The 15,265-nt window shown below is 30.1% G+C and overlaps 1 protein-coding gene across 6 annotated transcripts in view; it reads left to right on the plus strand.

Moving 5' to 3' along the window:
* LOC132736653 (opioid growth factor receptor-like protein 1) overlaps positions 1-15,265 on the plus strand; it is a 33,479-nt gene that overhangs the window by 14,288 nt on the left and 3,926 nt on the right. For all 6 annotated transcript variants that reach the window (XM_060723834.1, XM_060723836.1, XM_060723839.1 and 3 more), the window contains 14 exons: positions 1,890-2,045; positions 4,483-4,659; positions 5,086-5,268; positions 6,099-6,182; positions 6,995-7,108; positions 7,588-7,651; positions 8,105-8,199; positions 8,669-8,716; positions 9,270-9,342; positions 9,793-9,872; positions 10,369-10,413; positions 11,112-11,184; positions 12,994-13,072; positions 14,804-14,870. In XM_060723834.1, coding sequence (XP_060579817.1) covers positions 1,890-2,045; positions 4,483-4,659; positions 5,086-5,268; positions 6,099-6,182; positions 6,995-7,108; positions 7,588-7,651; positions 8,105-8,199; positions 8,669-8,716; positions 9,270-9,342; positions 9,793-9,872; positions 10,369-10,413; positions 11,112-11,184; positions 12,994-13,072; positions 14,804-14,870 — 1,338 coding nt within the window. The remainder of the gene's footprint in view (positions 1-1,889; positions 2,046-4,482; positions 4,660-5,085; positions 5,269-6,098; positions 6,183-6,994; positions 7,109-7,587; positions 7,652-8,104; positions 8,200-8,668; positions 8,717-9,269; positions 9,343-9,792; positions 9,873-10,368; positions 10,414-11,111; positions 11,185-12,993; positions 13,073-14,803; positions 14,871-15,265) is intronic.

Here is a 15,265-nt window from a genome sequence, read left to right on the forward strand (position 1 = left end):
GTTGAATGTTTTGAAAAAATATATAATCATAAATAATCATTTCCAAAATTGACTCTTTTTGCTTTCTATGAATATTTTACTTTTAAGAAATTGACTGAAAATTAGTAAGGTACCCAACTTCCTTGAATTTTCCTGGGTTAGAAAGTCCCTTTAGATAGAGAATTTACAGATTTTGATATATTTTACAGACATTTGTTATTAATATGCAGCCAATATGTTACATTATTAGATCTGATTAGATCGTTACCGAAGTAAAACAGTGTCATTACCGAAATCAATGCCATCCTGTTATATCATAGTTTCTTGTTCAAAATATTTCTGGCAAACTTGCAAAATACCCTAAACTTTTACTTCAGCGATAAAAAATGACACAATGACAACATCAAATTTTCAATATTTTTCAACCTCAAATGCTTTATTTTATTGAGAATGGGCGATATTCCAGTTTGTACCCTTCTCTTATTATGGATAGAATCCATTGATCTGAAGTTATCTTTTGCCATGCTGACAGGAAATATCTGATTCGACCCCTACAAGGATATTAGGAGAAAGACATATTTCTTTCATACATTGTCACTGTTTCTTAAGGATACGAACCGTTGGGAGTGTAGTCAATCCGATTATTCAAATTTATAAACGGCCAACGCTTGCCCTGTGGAGTAGAATCCTGGGGAGTTGACGATAGACTAGCTCTTGGCCTGGCAATACCATCCGTATAAATGTCCGTCTGAAAACGAGCTCTTGTAATGTGTTTCTCTGACTCCTTCATGTTCAATTTTAAAGCACGTGGTTTCAAATAATATTTTTTTTCATTTCTCATTTGATAAATCCAATTTATCCTGTTCGGTAACGGCGTCCGTATTCGACATTTGCGGAATATCATCAACTGCGTTTTACATCATGATTAAATTTCCAAAATAAAAAAAAATGTTTGTTTGTTTGTCTGTTTCATTTTACGCCTTTTCCCAACAGTATTTCAGTCTATGATAGACCTTCGTTTTAGTTGTAGATAACTGCTATGCACGACATTGACGTGCAGATTCTCTACATGCTTGTTCTGTTTATTACTAAATGTTGTGCTTTACATACACGCAGGCGCGTATTTGGAACATAATTGTTCAAATCAATACAAGAGACAACCTCCATATTTTTCCAAATTGATTTAGAATTATAAATTTATGATGTATTTTGACTTAAAGTAACCCCAATCCGGCTCGATATTTCATTTCATAGTTTAGTAAAAGACATTTGTAATTTGGTTTCACTTTTTAAGTAATTTTTTTCTTTTTTTAAGTGGAAGTGTACTCTGTTAATTGATTATACTTTTTTGTACCGGTACTATACATTCTTTGTTCTATAAACATTTTGTTATGTTCCCAAAACTGTATTGAAAAAAAATGTTTTGTTTGGTTCTGTTCTTTTCCAATCGAGTAGGGCGAAGTGGAATACGGCAAAATTTTCGCCCGCCTTTACCCTTAACGCAGTCGCAGCATACGCGGTGTCCTGCAAGATGAAATATAATATATCAAGATAACCTTACACAGGAAATAAAATACGATTTAGAAGAAAGATTCACTTTGCAATGATCAGACAATACCACAGAGCTTGCAACCCTTTGATATAACGTTCGTGTTTTTCCCGCACTTCAGGACAAATGTCGAATGTGCTATAATGGTTTTCCTTATTAAACTTACTGCTTGTAATGTTCTAATCTATCCATATAATAATACAATAATGGACTGATAAACCATTGAATATGATGGCATGTGCGCTTACAGAATGTCGCCATGGACATTTTTTGACATCATATCCGCAAATAATGCATTATATTTATTTTCTCATATGCCAATAATTGAAAAGTTGATATCTTAAATGTTTTTTTTTCTCAGGTTTTAGAATGGAGAAATAAGCTCATGCACTCGCCTGACAACATGATGAAAGAAGACGAAACTCAAGAAATTATAAAATGGACAAAGGCGCTTTTAGATTGCTTAGATATAACCGAGAAAACATATTATAAGGACGCTATAGCGGGATTGGAAGACGTAAGTATATTTTGATATACATATGTAGATAAACATTGTATGAGATATTTTGTTTCAACATGCAAGAGCAGCATTATCATAATATAACTTGTTAGTTATAAACCAGAAATTGACGTGGTACAAAATGTAAAAGAAAATGTTTTGATATTTCGGACTGTAAACGGTTCTAACACTGTCCCGATAAGTAATAGTATATGTTGTTTTGGTTTTGGAGTGATATGTGTGGATATAATACCTGTCAAGATTTTATATTACCCGAGCCGTTAGGCGAGGGTAATATCTTATGTTGGCAGGTAATATATCCACATACGAGTATATCACTCCAAAACCAAAATAACAATTTTATTACCCTTCCCTGCCGAGTTAAGACGATTTTAATATAAATCATTGCTACTTCAAATGAAACGTCGAAATAAGATTCCCTTTAGGGTACCCCTTCACCACAACATGACGTCACATAAATACATGACGTATTTTCTTTCGAACCTAATGAATGTAAACAAAAAAAATGAGTAGTATGTTGAACGCACTTTTTTGGAATTAATATTAAGCTTTCACAATGTCATATTTGTTTTCAATACTGATGCGAATATGTATCATTACTCCATTTTGGTAAATATTATCATTTGACAGTTAAAAAGTGCTTGTAAATCGGAATTTACACCGCGTAAAATCAAACCGTACGCGCATTGCCACAGCGCATGTTGTTTACAACGTCGGGTACCCAACGGGGAAATTTAGTGTGTATATTACCCGTCTGGCTCGGTAATATCAATGGGGAACAGTAGTGGATTATCTTCCCTTGATAAAAACCGAGGTTAACCAAAATGTAAGTAGGTCCAAATATTTGGAATACTTTGCTTTTATCGTTGAGTTTTATATAAGACAGGTTGATATGTCTTAATCAAATATTTACACATGCATCAACAAATATGTAAACCTTAAGGAAAAAATGTTTAATTTATGTCAACAGATTCTACATCTTATCGCAATATCTAATCTAAATATTACAAATGATCATAATTAGCCCTAATTAATTCAGATTGCTACAAAGAAATAGGCGATAAAGTCCGAGTAATACAATAGCTTAGGACCTATCTATTTATAGGGAGTACTCAGGGGAGGTTATTCACTACTGTCCCTCATTTCTTTCGGGTGAGCAATATCCAATCAAAAAGGAGGAAAAAATCTGGAAGGGTAATAAACCACATTGTTTAAGTAGGGTTTCAAATTCATTTTACAATCATTAAAAACACCTGCATGATATTATTAGTATGATCACATATATTAAATTATGAAAGTATACTTTTAATGTCAAGCTACCTACTTACACAAAAAGGAACAAAGATCAACAAAAAAGTTAACGCATCCTCAATATCATACATAAATTGTACAGTATATTTTCATTTATAATGTTTTTAACTTTTCTGTTCAAGTTTGCTTGACTACGAACTTCCCATATTTACTTTTTTTCGAAACTGTTAAGTATATTTCATGGCACTTCTATACAAACGATCACAAAACATATTAAAATATTTCCTCAGCGTAAAATATTTTTGAAGTGTCCGCAATTGTCATTCAAAATCAATATCATTGACTGTTGGGCAACGTCAATGTCATACGTCGCCATTTTAATTCTGCTTATTTAAGGAATGTATGAAGTTAAAGAAGCACTATAAACATGTAAACATACATATATGCCTTGCGATGTCCTTTAACTTAAGTCATAAAGTGTCAGGCGTACAGTAAATGTCAACGTAATAACATCAAGCAGAGTTTCGAACGTCATCGGCCACTAACCTCTGTTTTGAAGAAAGTTTTTTTAGATTAATGGAATGTCGATATTTTGCATGGGCAGCGAATGCACACCTAAGATCGATATGAGTGCTTTAATATTTTGTGCATATCATTACTATAATTTTATCTTGAAATAATATAATATTGTGCATATATTTACTAAATATTTTTTCTTAAAATAATTTTAAATATGTTTAATTTACGCCAAATTGACGGAGATGCCCTTGAGCAAAGTTATTTTAGGGGCATACGTGATATTTCTTATTTTACTGTCATTGTCAACGACTTTGTTGGACAATCCTTGTATTATATGAATTTCAAATTTAATAGTAGCCTGCCATTTTAATCACAGAATACTTATTTTTGTTTAAATATGTTTATCTTTGTACTGTTAGATATTTTGTCTTATTAAAAAGACATCATTTATCAATTTTTTTGTATAAAATCTTTAAATATAAATAACTTTCAAAATATTGATTTTTGAGAAAAGTATCAATAATTTAGTTTTTAGCAGAACGTGTCTTCCCACGTTTCTAGGTTCAAGTAGTTTGTTCATGGTGTAGAAACGCATCTTTCTTCAAATGCATGATATTTTAATAGAAATACTTAATACGTTGTAATGAAATAGTTTGGATTGTAGATTGCAAAGAAAGACTTTGTTATAAAGTGTCAATCTGAAGAAAGCAAAACAATTCGAGCCAAGGTTAAAGAGGCGAAAACTGTTGCTGATGAGCTATATAAAAATATTACGGATGACGAACAATTGCGCACCAGTAAACGTGTACTAGATATACTTGAAAATATTGGAGGTTTCGGGGTATGTGTCTGGTGGTGGTTTATGAAATTCTTTTTACAGCAAGAATTGCTCGAACATCTTAATTAGACAATATGTGCGATTTTTTAATCTGAAATTTAAGTATGAATATATTATTCTATAGCTTAAGGATAAAAACTTTAATGAAAGTGTTATTTATACTTTTTTAGACTTTCCAATGCTCTTTTGATGTCAAAATGTTATTTATAATCTGTTCATTTGATACTATGTTATCCTGCCCGATCATTTCAGTGCTATTTCGAATTCAATGTTGCTTAGAGCTCTAGAAATAATAAATCACAAACTCACATAACCTGTCAAGTCATTGTTACGTAGAAAACATTGGAAATATATATCATGGCAAGTTGCATAATTATGTGAGAGAATGTTAACTACATGGTAATTTTAGTTCTTTTTTTTCTATAATAGATAACAGCAAACGAGGGATTGGTATATAAACAAGCCGAGTACAAGTCAAAAATTAAAGAAGTATTTGAACAGAAGAGTGTAACGATAGAACTAGATAAAGCAGAGTGTGATAAAGAAAGCGAGGACTTTAAAAAATTGGATGTCCTCCAGCAACATACAGGACAAAATCTTCAAGAAGTTAAAGTATGTAAATTATATTTAACGTTTTATTGTATGTTTTATTCTATATTTAACCCATGATTTTTTGGCTGATATTTTGGCTAAGATATTCATGACAATGAAAAAGAATCAGTTGGTATTAGTAATCAGTTTCAGGATCAATTCTGAAGTGTGTTAATCTGTGGTACAAAATAAATGAATAACATTAATTTCTCTGAATGCATATTGTATTTACACATCTTAAAAGAATTCACATACTTTAGATGCAATGAAACCAAGCTTGTATTTAAAGAAGATATTTGTTGGGATAAAACCATTAAGAAAACAGCTATCCTATATACAACAGGGTCATACCATGCGAGCGCATCCCCAAAAATTCTGATACCGCGAACACTTTTTCAATCGGTATTTTGAACAAAAAAGAGTCCTGTAGAGCAGAATCAGAATATATTTAAATTTAATTCCTATTGCAAAGAAGATGTCCTTACTGATCAAACGCCTTCACATAAGTCTCGTCATTATTTCGCGTAGAATGCGATTTTGATTCTGGATACTGCATTCATCCGATGTTTAAATGTTACAGAAATTGAGACATTGTCAATTAAACGGAAAGTTTAACACAGCTGGAATTAAGGCATTTGAAATATTAAAACTAGTAGTAAGGACATCTTATTTGCAAAAGAAATTGAATTTAAATCTATTCTAATTGCTTTACATGACTCGGTTTTGTTCAAAATTACGGTTAAAAGTGTTCGGGATATCAGAATTTTGAGGATCCGCGCGCATGGTATGACTCCCTTTGCATATTTCTTAAACATTCTTTACACGATTTCATACATATTGTTTTGTTATAGAAAGAAATAGAAAGACTAGAGCCTGAAGAAATGGTAGACAAAATTAACAATTTGGACAAAGAACTGGAAAGTAAAAAATTAGAGGTGAGAAGTCCTGATATATGTAAAAGAAAGCGATTAACCTATAGAGTTTAATACACGATTGTACTATGGATAGAGAATCTTAGTAATTTGTACGTTAATATATTTATCTAGCGTGTACATAAAATGTCATTTATATTTGACCATTTTATAGACTAGTAAAACAAGTAATTTAAAAGTATTCTTTACAATCTATTAAACTTTCCAATTACTTTATTTTCTCGGTATATCGATGACATGATTCGGAATCGATGATTAAAGTTAATCTTTTTTCAAAATCAAAAATGTTTTTGATAGTCTATGCTTTCATTATACATCAATCATACCTGTTCTGCAATATCCATCTATTTTTGTTTTTACTTTCAGAATTGTATATGTACAATGTTAATTTTTGTGAACAGTCGTCAATGACACAGCTATTAAATAGCTAATAATTTGCTTTTAGCAGAAATTGGTGCCAGAACTCAAGTTTTATTGTCCACTGTATATTGTTACTTCTAATAAATAAGAGCATGATTTATGATTTGTAGATTTTAGCGAATTACCTTCGCATTTATGTACGTCATACAATTTCATGTTTGTTTAAAACCAGAATAAGTGGGAATGTTTGCAGACTTAATTGGAAGCTTATCTGTCTCCTTAACTCATGAAATATTCACAACCCAATGAATTCGTTAGATCATAAATGTTGTTTAATGGGGTTGCTTAGTTATCTTCACGATTATTACTCTGTGTATTGATACATCTATACATTTAAAAAGAGGTGTGCTTGAAGACAGACAAACAAGCATCTAAACGTTTATATAATCCAACAGGAAGTTCAGTTAATTCGGTTAAAGAAAGATAAAGAAGAAGCAGCTAAAACAATAGTACATCTCCAAAATAAAGTAAGAAAGTTGGAAAAAGAAAAGATAGTAAAAGAAATTGAGGTAAATAATTCATATGCTTAAAGATGGTAAACCTTTTGAAAAAAACCCAACAAGGATAGAAGTATGCATGGCAATTTTCAATAATAATTTTCATTCATTTCAATACATATCACAATTAAAAAACTAATTATGTATTGTATTTTTTGTAGCAATATCTTAGAAGCTCAGTTAATGATAATGATAAACACGAACTATGCATTCAGTGTTAGATGTTGTAACGTTTTTACTACGACGAATTGAAAAATATTGAATAAGTTAGAATAAACAGAAATTGATGTTATATTTGTATAAACAATGTGGTAATTTTATGTTACTCCAGGATTTAACAACAGTGTTGAGGCATAATTAATATAATGAATAACTAAGTACTCGCGGCAAAAAACTTTAATTTAGAATAAGGGATTTAATAAACTTTCACTCGGTTTTCAAACCTTAAATACCAATCAAATTTATATATTTATTTTGTTTTTATACATTAGGTCCAAAGGTATAAAAATGAGAATGAAACTCTGAAAGAATGCACAAGCGTGGTTGAAGAAAGTCGTAATATATTTTACATTTACCAACCAATTAGTTATACATATTGATTTTAGTTTTGTTGAATTTCAAAGAAAGCCTTTGCACTAAATGTCCTATTTCTGTTTTAATAATCAAATTTTGAGACTAGCTTACAAAATATTATTTGAACACAAGCTTGAGACTTTATATATAACTTAATATTTAACGTCTAAACACTTATGAATTAAACTTCGCAGACTGAAACCATACTTCTATTAAAAAAATCATTAATAAGACAATCAGTGATTATTATTTTTCCTTCTTTAAAATGAAAGAAAAAATATTATACCCCTTGCAATTTATCCGACAAAATAGTATAATCATGTGAGAAACCCTTTCCGATTGAAAATTAAAATATAAAATTCATGTTAGAAACCACCATTTTAGTGATATTGAATAAAATAATGTGTAACACTTTCATATGATTTGCACATCAAGGTGATGAACCTCAATTTCAACAAACGATTGATACTTTGCCAGAAGAGATTGGAAATGAAAGAGGTGGACACATTTCTAATCAAAGTCAGATTGAAGTATGTTTGAATGATTATTGTAAAACCGTAGGGTTATTTAAGTAATTATTTTATATTTAGGTAATAATTTTGTTTCTGTATACTAATAAAGAAAATATTATTAATTATATCGAAATGAATTTATGAGGATGTTGTTTATCAAAATAATAACATAAATTTGACAAAAGAAATTATTGTTTTTTTTTCCAGATTTGATAATATTAAATGCAATTTTATATTCCGCTAATAATTCAAATCAAACCAAACATTCTTTTTTTCTATTTTATTTAACTTGTTTGAGCATTTTTTCTGGCAAAAAAAGTAAACATCGTTTTGATTATATTCAAGGTGTTACAAAATATATAGATGTGTACTTGTTTTATAGGAACTGAACACATAACATCCAACACATTTAAACATTATAATGTACCTTAAATCATTAAAAGATTACACTAATTAGTTCTTACATTGTCTTAATTCATGTTTACAGAGTAAATATGCAGAGGATGACATTCAACAATATATAAACGGAAACACTGTAAGCATTTTAACCGAATAACTGCTTTATTCTTGATTTGTGAATCGCTAAGATAAAATGTTAACAACCACGTTGATAGATACTTTGGTGTGTTCAAGCTTAAACCTGTTGTTACTGAAAGTAATTAGCCTTTGTCAAAGTAAAGTCAGGCCCTTCTGCTAATCAAGGCACCCTTATAATGCTCGTTATTACTGGTGAATTTTAATTGTAATCCCTTAACCGTTAATGGTCTGCTGGACATAGTCATTGCACAAATTTAACAGGTTAAGTACCTAAATGGAAGCTGACTTCTTTCGGAAACTAGTTACATTACATCAAATGGTGGAATTATAGACTATTATAATAACTCATTCATCATGAAATTTTTGTTTCCTTTATTTAAAACAATTACTTCATTATTAACCTAACATTTGAAACCAATTCAATTGTAATTCATTACATATTTACTACCTGTATGCCACTAAATAAGAATAAGTGAGTATTGTATTTCTAATCTCTTACTAAGACCACGAAAATTGTTACTTTGAAATAAGATAATATAAATGTTTGTCAGGAAAAAGAAGACGACAGTAATCTGGACGAAAATGACAAATTCTTCATGGACGAGATTCATTCACGACCAAATGGTAATTATTGTTTTGTTGAAACTTGGTTGGCAATAACACTATTATTTTAACAATTCATTTCAACTTTAAATGAATCTAATGCATTCAATGTCTCATTTCTATTTTGATAACCCAAGTCTTAGACTAGAATACAAAATACTATCTGAACACCAGCTTGAAAATTTATATATTACGTCTAAATACTTATGAATTAAACTTAACAGATTGAATCCATACTACATGAAATAAATTACTTGATAACACACAATCAGTGATTATTATTTTGCCTTCTTTAAAATGAAAGAATGATTTTAAACCCATTGCAATTTATCCGACAAAGAAGTATAATCATGCAAGAGACCCTTTCCGATTGAAATTTAAGCTACAAAATTAATGTTTGAAACCACCATTTTAGTGATATTGAATAAAACATAGTAATGTGCAACACTTTCACATAATTTTCACATCAAGGTGATGAACCGCAATTTCAACAAACGATTGATACTTTGCCAAAAGAGATTGGAATTGAAAGAGATGGACACGTTCTTGAAGTATGTTAAATGATTATTGTAATACCGTAGGGCTATTTAAGTAATTATTTTATATTTAAGTATTAATTTTGTTTCTGTTTAAAATTGATAATAGAATTTATATTATTTTGTTTCTGTTTACTAATGAAGAATATATTATAAATTATATCGGAATGAATTTTATGAGAATGATGTTTATCAAAATGATAACGATAAATTTGACAAAAGAAACTATTGGGTTTCTATATTTAATACACTCTTATGTTTATGAATCAAATCAAACGAAACATTTTTTTTGGCTATTTTATTCAACTTGTTTGAGCTTTTTTCTGGCAAAGAAGTTAACATCGTTTTAATTATATTTAAGGTATTACAATATATATATATGTGTACTTGTTTTATATGTTTTATAGGAACTGAAAAAATAACATCCAACACATTTAAACATTGTAATGTACCTTAACTCATTAAAAACCTAACTTCTTAGTTTTTACATTGTCTTTATTAATGTTCACAGGGAATATATGCAGAGGACATTCAACAATATATAAACGGATACCCTGTAAGCATTTTTACCGTATTACTGTTTTATTTAAGATTTGTGAATCGCTAAGATTAAATGTTAATAACCACGTTGATAGATACTTCGATGTGTTTAACCTTCAACCTGTTGTTAACGAAAGTGATTAGCCCTTGCCAAAGTAAAGTAAGGCCCACCAGCCCATCTAGGCACCCTTACAACGCTCGTTATTGTTGGTTGTTTAAATTTTCAATCCCGTAACTGTGAATAAGCTGTTTTAAATTCATAGGACAAATCCATTACACAAATTACACAAGTACATAAACGGAAGCTGAGTTTTTCGGAACTATTTACATTATATCAAAAGATGGAATTATAAACTATTATAATGACTCATTACTTACTTATTTACAAAACATTTAAGCTAATTTTATTCTCATTCTTTTTACTACATATATGCCACCTAATAAGTATAAATAAATATCAAAATGTGGAATTATAGACTCTTATAATGACACATTCATCACGAAATTTGTGTTACATTTATTCACCTTTATTCAAAACAATAACTTCATTATTAACCAAACATTTGAAACTTATTTCATTCTAATTCATCACATTTTTACTCTATGTATGTCACTTAATAAGAATAAGTAAGTATTGTAATTTTAATCTATCACTAAGACGTTACTACCATGAATATTGTTACTCTGAAATCACATTATGTAAATATTTGTCAGGAGCAAGAAGACGATCTTAATATGGACGAAAATTACAAATTCTTCATGAACGAGATTCCTTCACGACCTAATGGTAATTTTTTGATTTGTGGTTGTTAAGAACACTATTATTCAAACATTTTTTAAAGATTGCTTCTATTTAGCGGAAGATTTTGCTTTACAAAATGGTTATATGCAAGTTGACTTTCTGTCCACATGAAAACATTGTACCAATCTTCAACTAATTGAATTTGAAATTGATTATTAGGTCCGTGTTATTAATTGTATAATGTTTTGTCACGAACTGAAATAGCGTATGCTAAAGACAACAAAGAAACTATATAGCAGTTAGACTTTGCGTTGCTCCTTGTCTCGAATGTGTCTCAACAATTAAACATTATCATCATTTCCGCTGAAAACGTATCGACCATAATCTAATATGAAGCAATTTAATATTCATTCCAATTTTTAAAAGCAAAACAGCTCTTACATTGATGTAATGTCTGTTATAATTTTAACTGATACAAAATGAATTATTTACTTTAATGAAGTTTGTTTAAAGTAATAATGGAGAAAGTAACATCTGTTATATTTAATGAAATCGTCTTAAAGAATTAAAAAAAAACTAGAACTATCACTAAATGTGATTAATATCCCCGCAAGACTGCTTCAGAAATGAGGAAGTTACAGGTAACAGAATACCTTGTTCAAGAATTGAAATAGAGTTATGGACACATGTGGGCAATTAAAGATAGTTGTGGTTTTTGTATGTTGCATTTCCTTACAATATGGTTGACCATTGATGAAGTTTTATTGAATTACTCTGTAATAAGTCCAGAAAGAGTAACGCTTCGTGAGCACTGCACTTCCTCTCATTGCGCTTGACCATTGTATGAAGTTGCGTTGAATTATAATCATTAGTGTTAAGTTATGCACCGGACAAGGTTAAGGAACAAAGGGCAATAACTCTACAAATACTGAAGATGAAGTTATAGTTATTGTACAATGCACTTCCTCATATTTCACTTGGCCATTGTATGAAGTTGTATTGAATTCCAACTAGTAGTCAAGAAAAAGTTATGGTTTCTGTGCACTGCGCTTCCTCTCAATATACTTGACCATTGTATGAAATTGTATTGAATTCCAAATAGTACTTTTCAAGTTATGCTCTCGACAAGAAAACAAACAAAGGGCAGTAACTCAATAATTGCTCTAGACAGAGTTATGAACTTGTGCACTGCACTTCCTCTTAATGTGCCTGATGATTGTATGAAGTTGTTTTGAATTTCAACTAGTAGTTTTCAAGTTATGCCCCGGACAAGGAAAAGTAACAAAGGGCAATAACTCTATAATGAGGCATGATGAAAGTATGGTTCTTGTGCACTGCACTTTCTCTCAATGTGTTTGACCATTGTATGGAGTTGTTTTAAATTCAAACAAGTAGTTTTCAAGTTATGCTCAGGACAAGGAAAAGTAACAAAGGGCAAAACTCTGTAATTAGTGAAGATATAGTTATGGTTCTTGTGCACTGCACTTCCTCTATATGTGCTTGACCATTGTATGAAGTTGAATTAAATTCCAACCATTAGTCTTCAAGTTATGCTCCGGACAAGGAAAATGCAACGGACGTCTGGACCGACCGACCACCGGGTGTCTCCTATATACCCCCACCCAAACTTCGTTTTGGGGGTATAATAACAGTTAAAAACTTTACATGTAAAGGATTCGTATTGATAATCATTGAGGACTAGACAAATATTTAAACATGGTGTTGCTTGTACGGGGAGCTACATCGAATTAAACTTCAAAAAATAAAAAATATCAAAAAATTACATGCATTTCAATGTATGTTTATCAGTCTATTTTTGTAAATTAGATAAATAAAACCATAATTATGTTACAGGTGATTACATTGATACTATTCATAAAGAATGGTGGGGTGATTATAAAAGATTAGAGGAAGATCGAAACTATATGCAGTGGTAAGTTAGTCCGTTACAGCACGTAATTAGTCGCCAGTTTAATATTATAACTATGGTAGGAGAAGTCCTTAAAATCTGAAAATAAAAGCATATCAATCATTGAACAATTAAAGACAACAATTATTTTTCAGTTATCTCAAAAATTCAAACATATGATAACTTTGCTCATTGAAATGAAATATGCACATATTGACATCTGAAAAAGCAACTTTACAATTTTGAATCAATAACGTATCCCTGAGGATCAGTCATTGAATATAAGGGATACTTTTACTTTTTTCTATGTGTCAAGCATTGCTATTTTATAATATATAAATCATGAATGATATTTGAAATGACACTTTAAAATTATTTGGTTGTTTACATTTAATGAGACATTATATTACACTATTTTATCTAATTATAAACAAATTCTCCCTGGTCTTTTCGTAAGAACCACGTGACTACATGTTTATATATGTTGTATATCGTTATAAAATCTATTAATAGTAACAGATTGCTGATAAGACATACAGGTAACTTGTTAATGGTTGGCAAAAGGTGTGGTAGCTGATAAGATGCTTATCATTGTAATTTTGTACAGATAATTACATAAGTTATTTTTCATTAATCAGTTTCATACTTTATATCATTAGAAAAACCTGTTTTACTCATATTTTACACATTCAAAATAAATTTTCAAAACCTTTTCCTTTCTTCTTGGTAAAGGGTTAAACTTGGCCCTTTCTGTCAAACTTTCGACAAGAAAGTTCAATAGTTTGGTTAAGGTTGAACATCCCAAAATAATTTTATGCTTAAGAGGCACATTATTGAAATGTATAATGGTAATCGTTGATTTCGGTATATTCCGTCGGTTTCCATCACGCAGGTTTCTAAAACGGTATGACGTTAGGGGTCCGGAATCGTATTAGATACATAGAAAAAAATAATAAACTATCTTTGTGTTGATGGTTTATCGCACTGAAAGGCAATTAAACGCTAATTTTATATATCGTATGTAACGATGGGAATACATGTATTGATTTCAACTAAATTATATATTTTTTCTATAGCACAAAATAATGATGTACAACACTTTTACAGTAAAATTGTATTGTTTCATGAAATAATTAAACATATATATTTTCATAGTCACTTTGCAAATATTCGATGATCGGTAATTATTTGTCGGTAATTAACTGAATCTGAAGTAGTAACCTATACGGATTTCAATGTATGGTACAACAGTATATGTATAAAGTACAATAACAAGACGAATTACCAGCATAGCACTTGCCTTACAAGCCTCAGTGGCAAACATTACTCAACTAATTGTTCCTCTTATTTTTGTACTTGAACCATTAAACTTATATTTTCTTATATTTATGATAATACAATCATTTTTCTTTCCGGCGACTTGAGTCACTTGATGCTTTAGCATCAAAATCTCTACTTGTTATCAAATGTGACTATTTTACTCACAGAACGTGATGGTCCATTTTCTCTTAATAGTCTGCATAAAAGTGGTGTTGGTGTAGCGTTTATTTCGCCGATATATCGGGCCTATAAACGTATATTTCAATTTCAATATTTATCCTTTTACACTTATGAATTTGATGTCACATACTACGAAAATATTGTTGAGGAAAATAAGAAAAATTCACACGACTCATACTGCTATTATATTTTCTAATTCATTTTTTTTATAAATGAGCAGGAACAGTTTTTTGATATATTTATTTATACTAATAGGTTGTTTCCAATAAGAGAAAAGAGTTGTAACAGACACTCCCAGGAACTTTTTCCTCATGAAATACAGGTATGCAATGTAGTTTTATATAAATTTATGTTTGAAAATAGATTTTACCACAAGGTAACGCCTCAATCCAACATTACTTTCTTTTTCTTGATAGTATAATCGACCTCAAAACATTGATTTGGATGTTTAACTAAATATTTGATGTTGCCCTGTCATTTATATTAGCTTCAGTTCAGAGGTAGTAACGAAGTAAGATAAGAATATAACAAAGCTCTTATAAGGAACAAGCAAATTCGTTGAATTTATATCCCCCGCCGAGTACTGGTTATTATTAACACAACAACTGAAGACATAAGGCTTTATTTATATATTAATCATGGCATAAACAGTAATATTCTTTGAACTTGATAAATATTCAGGGCAATAACAGGGCCATAACTTTGTGTTAAATAGTA

The sequence above is a fragment of the Ruditapes philippinarum genome, unplaced genomic scaffold, assembly GCF_026571515.1.
Source record: "Ruditapes philippinarum isolate M1 unplaced genomic scaffold, ASM2657151v2 ctg4184_1_1_1_1, whole genome shotgun sequence".
Classification (NCBI taxonomy): domain Eukaryota; kingdom Metazoa; phylum Mollusca; class Bivalvia; order Venerida; family Veneridae; genus Ruditapes; species Ruditapes philippinarum.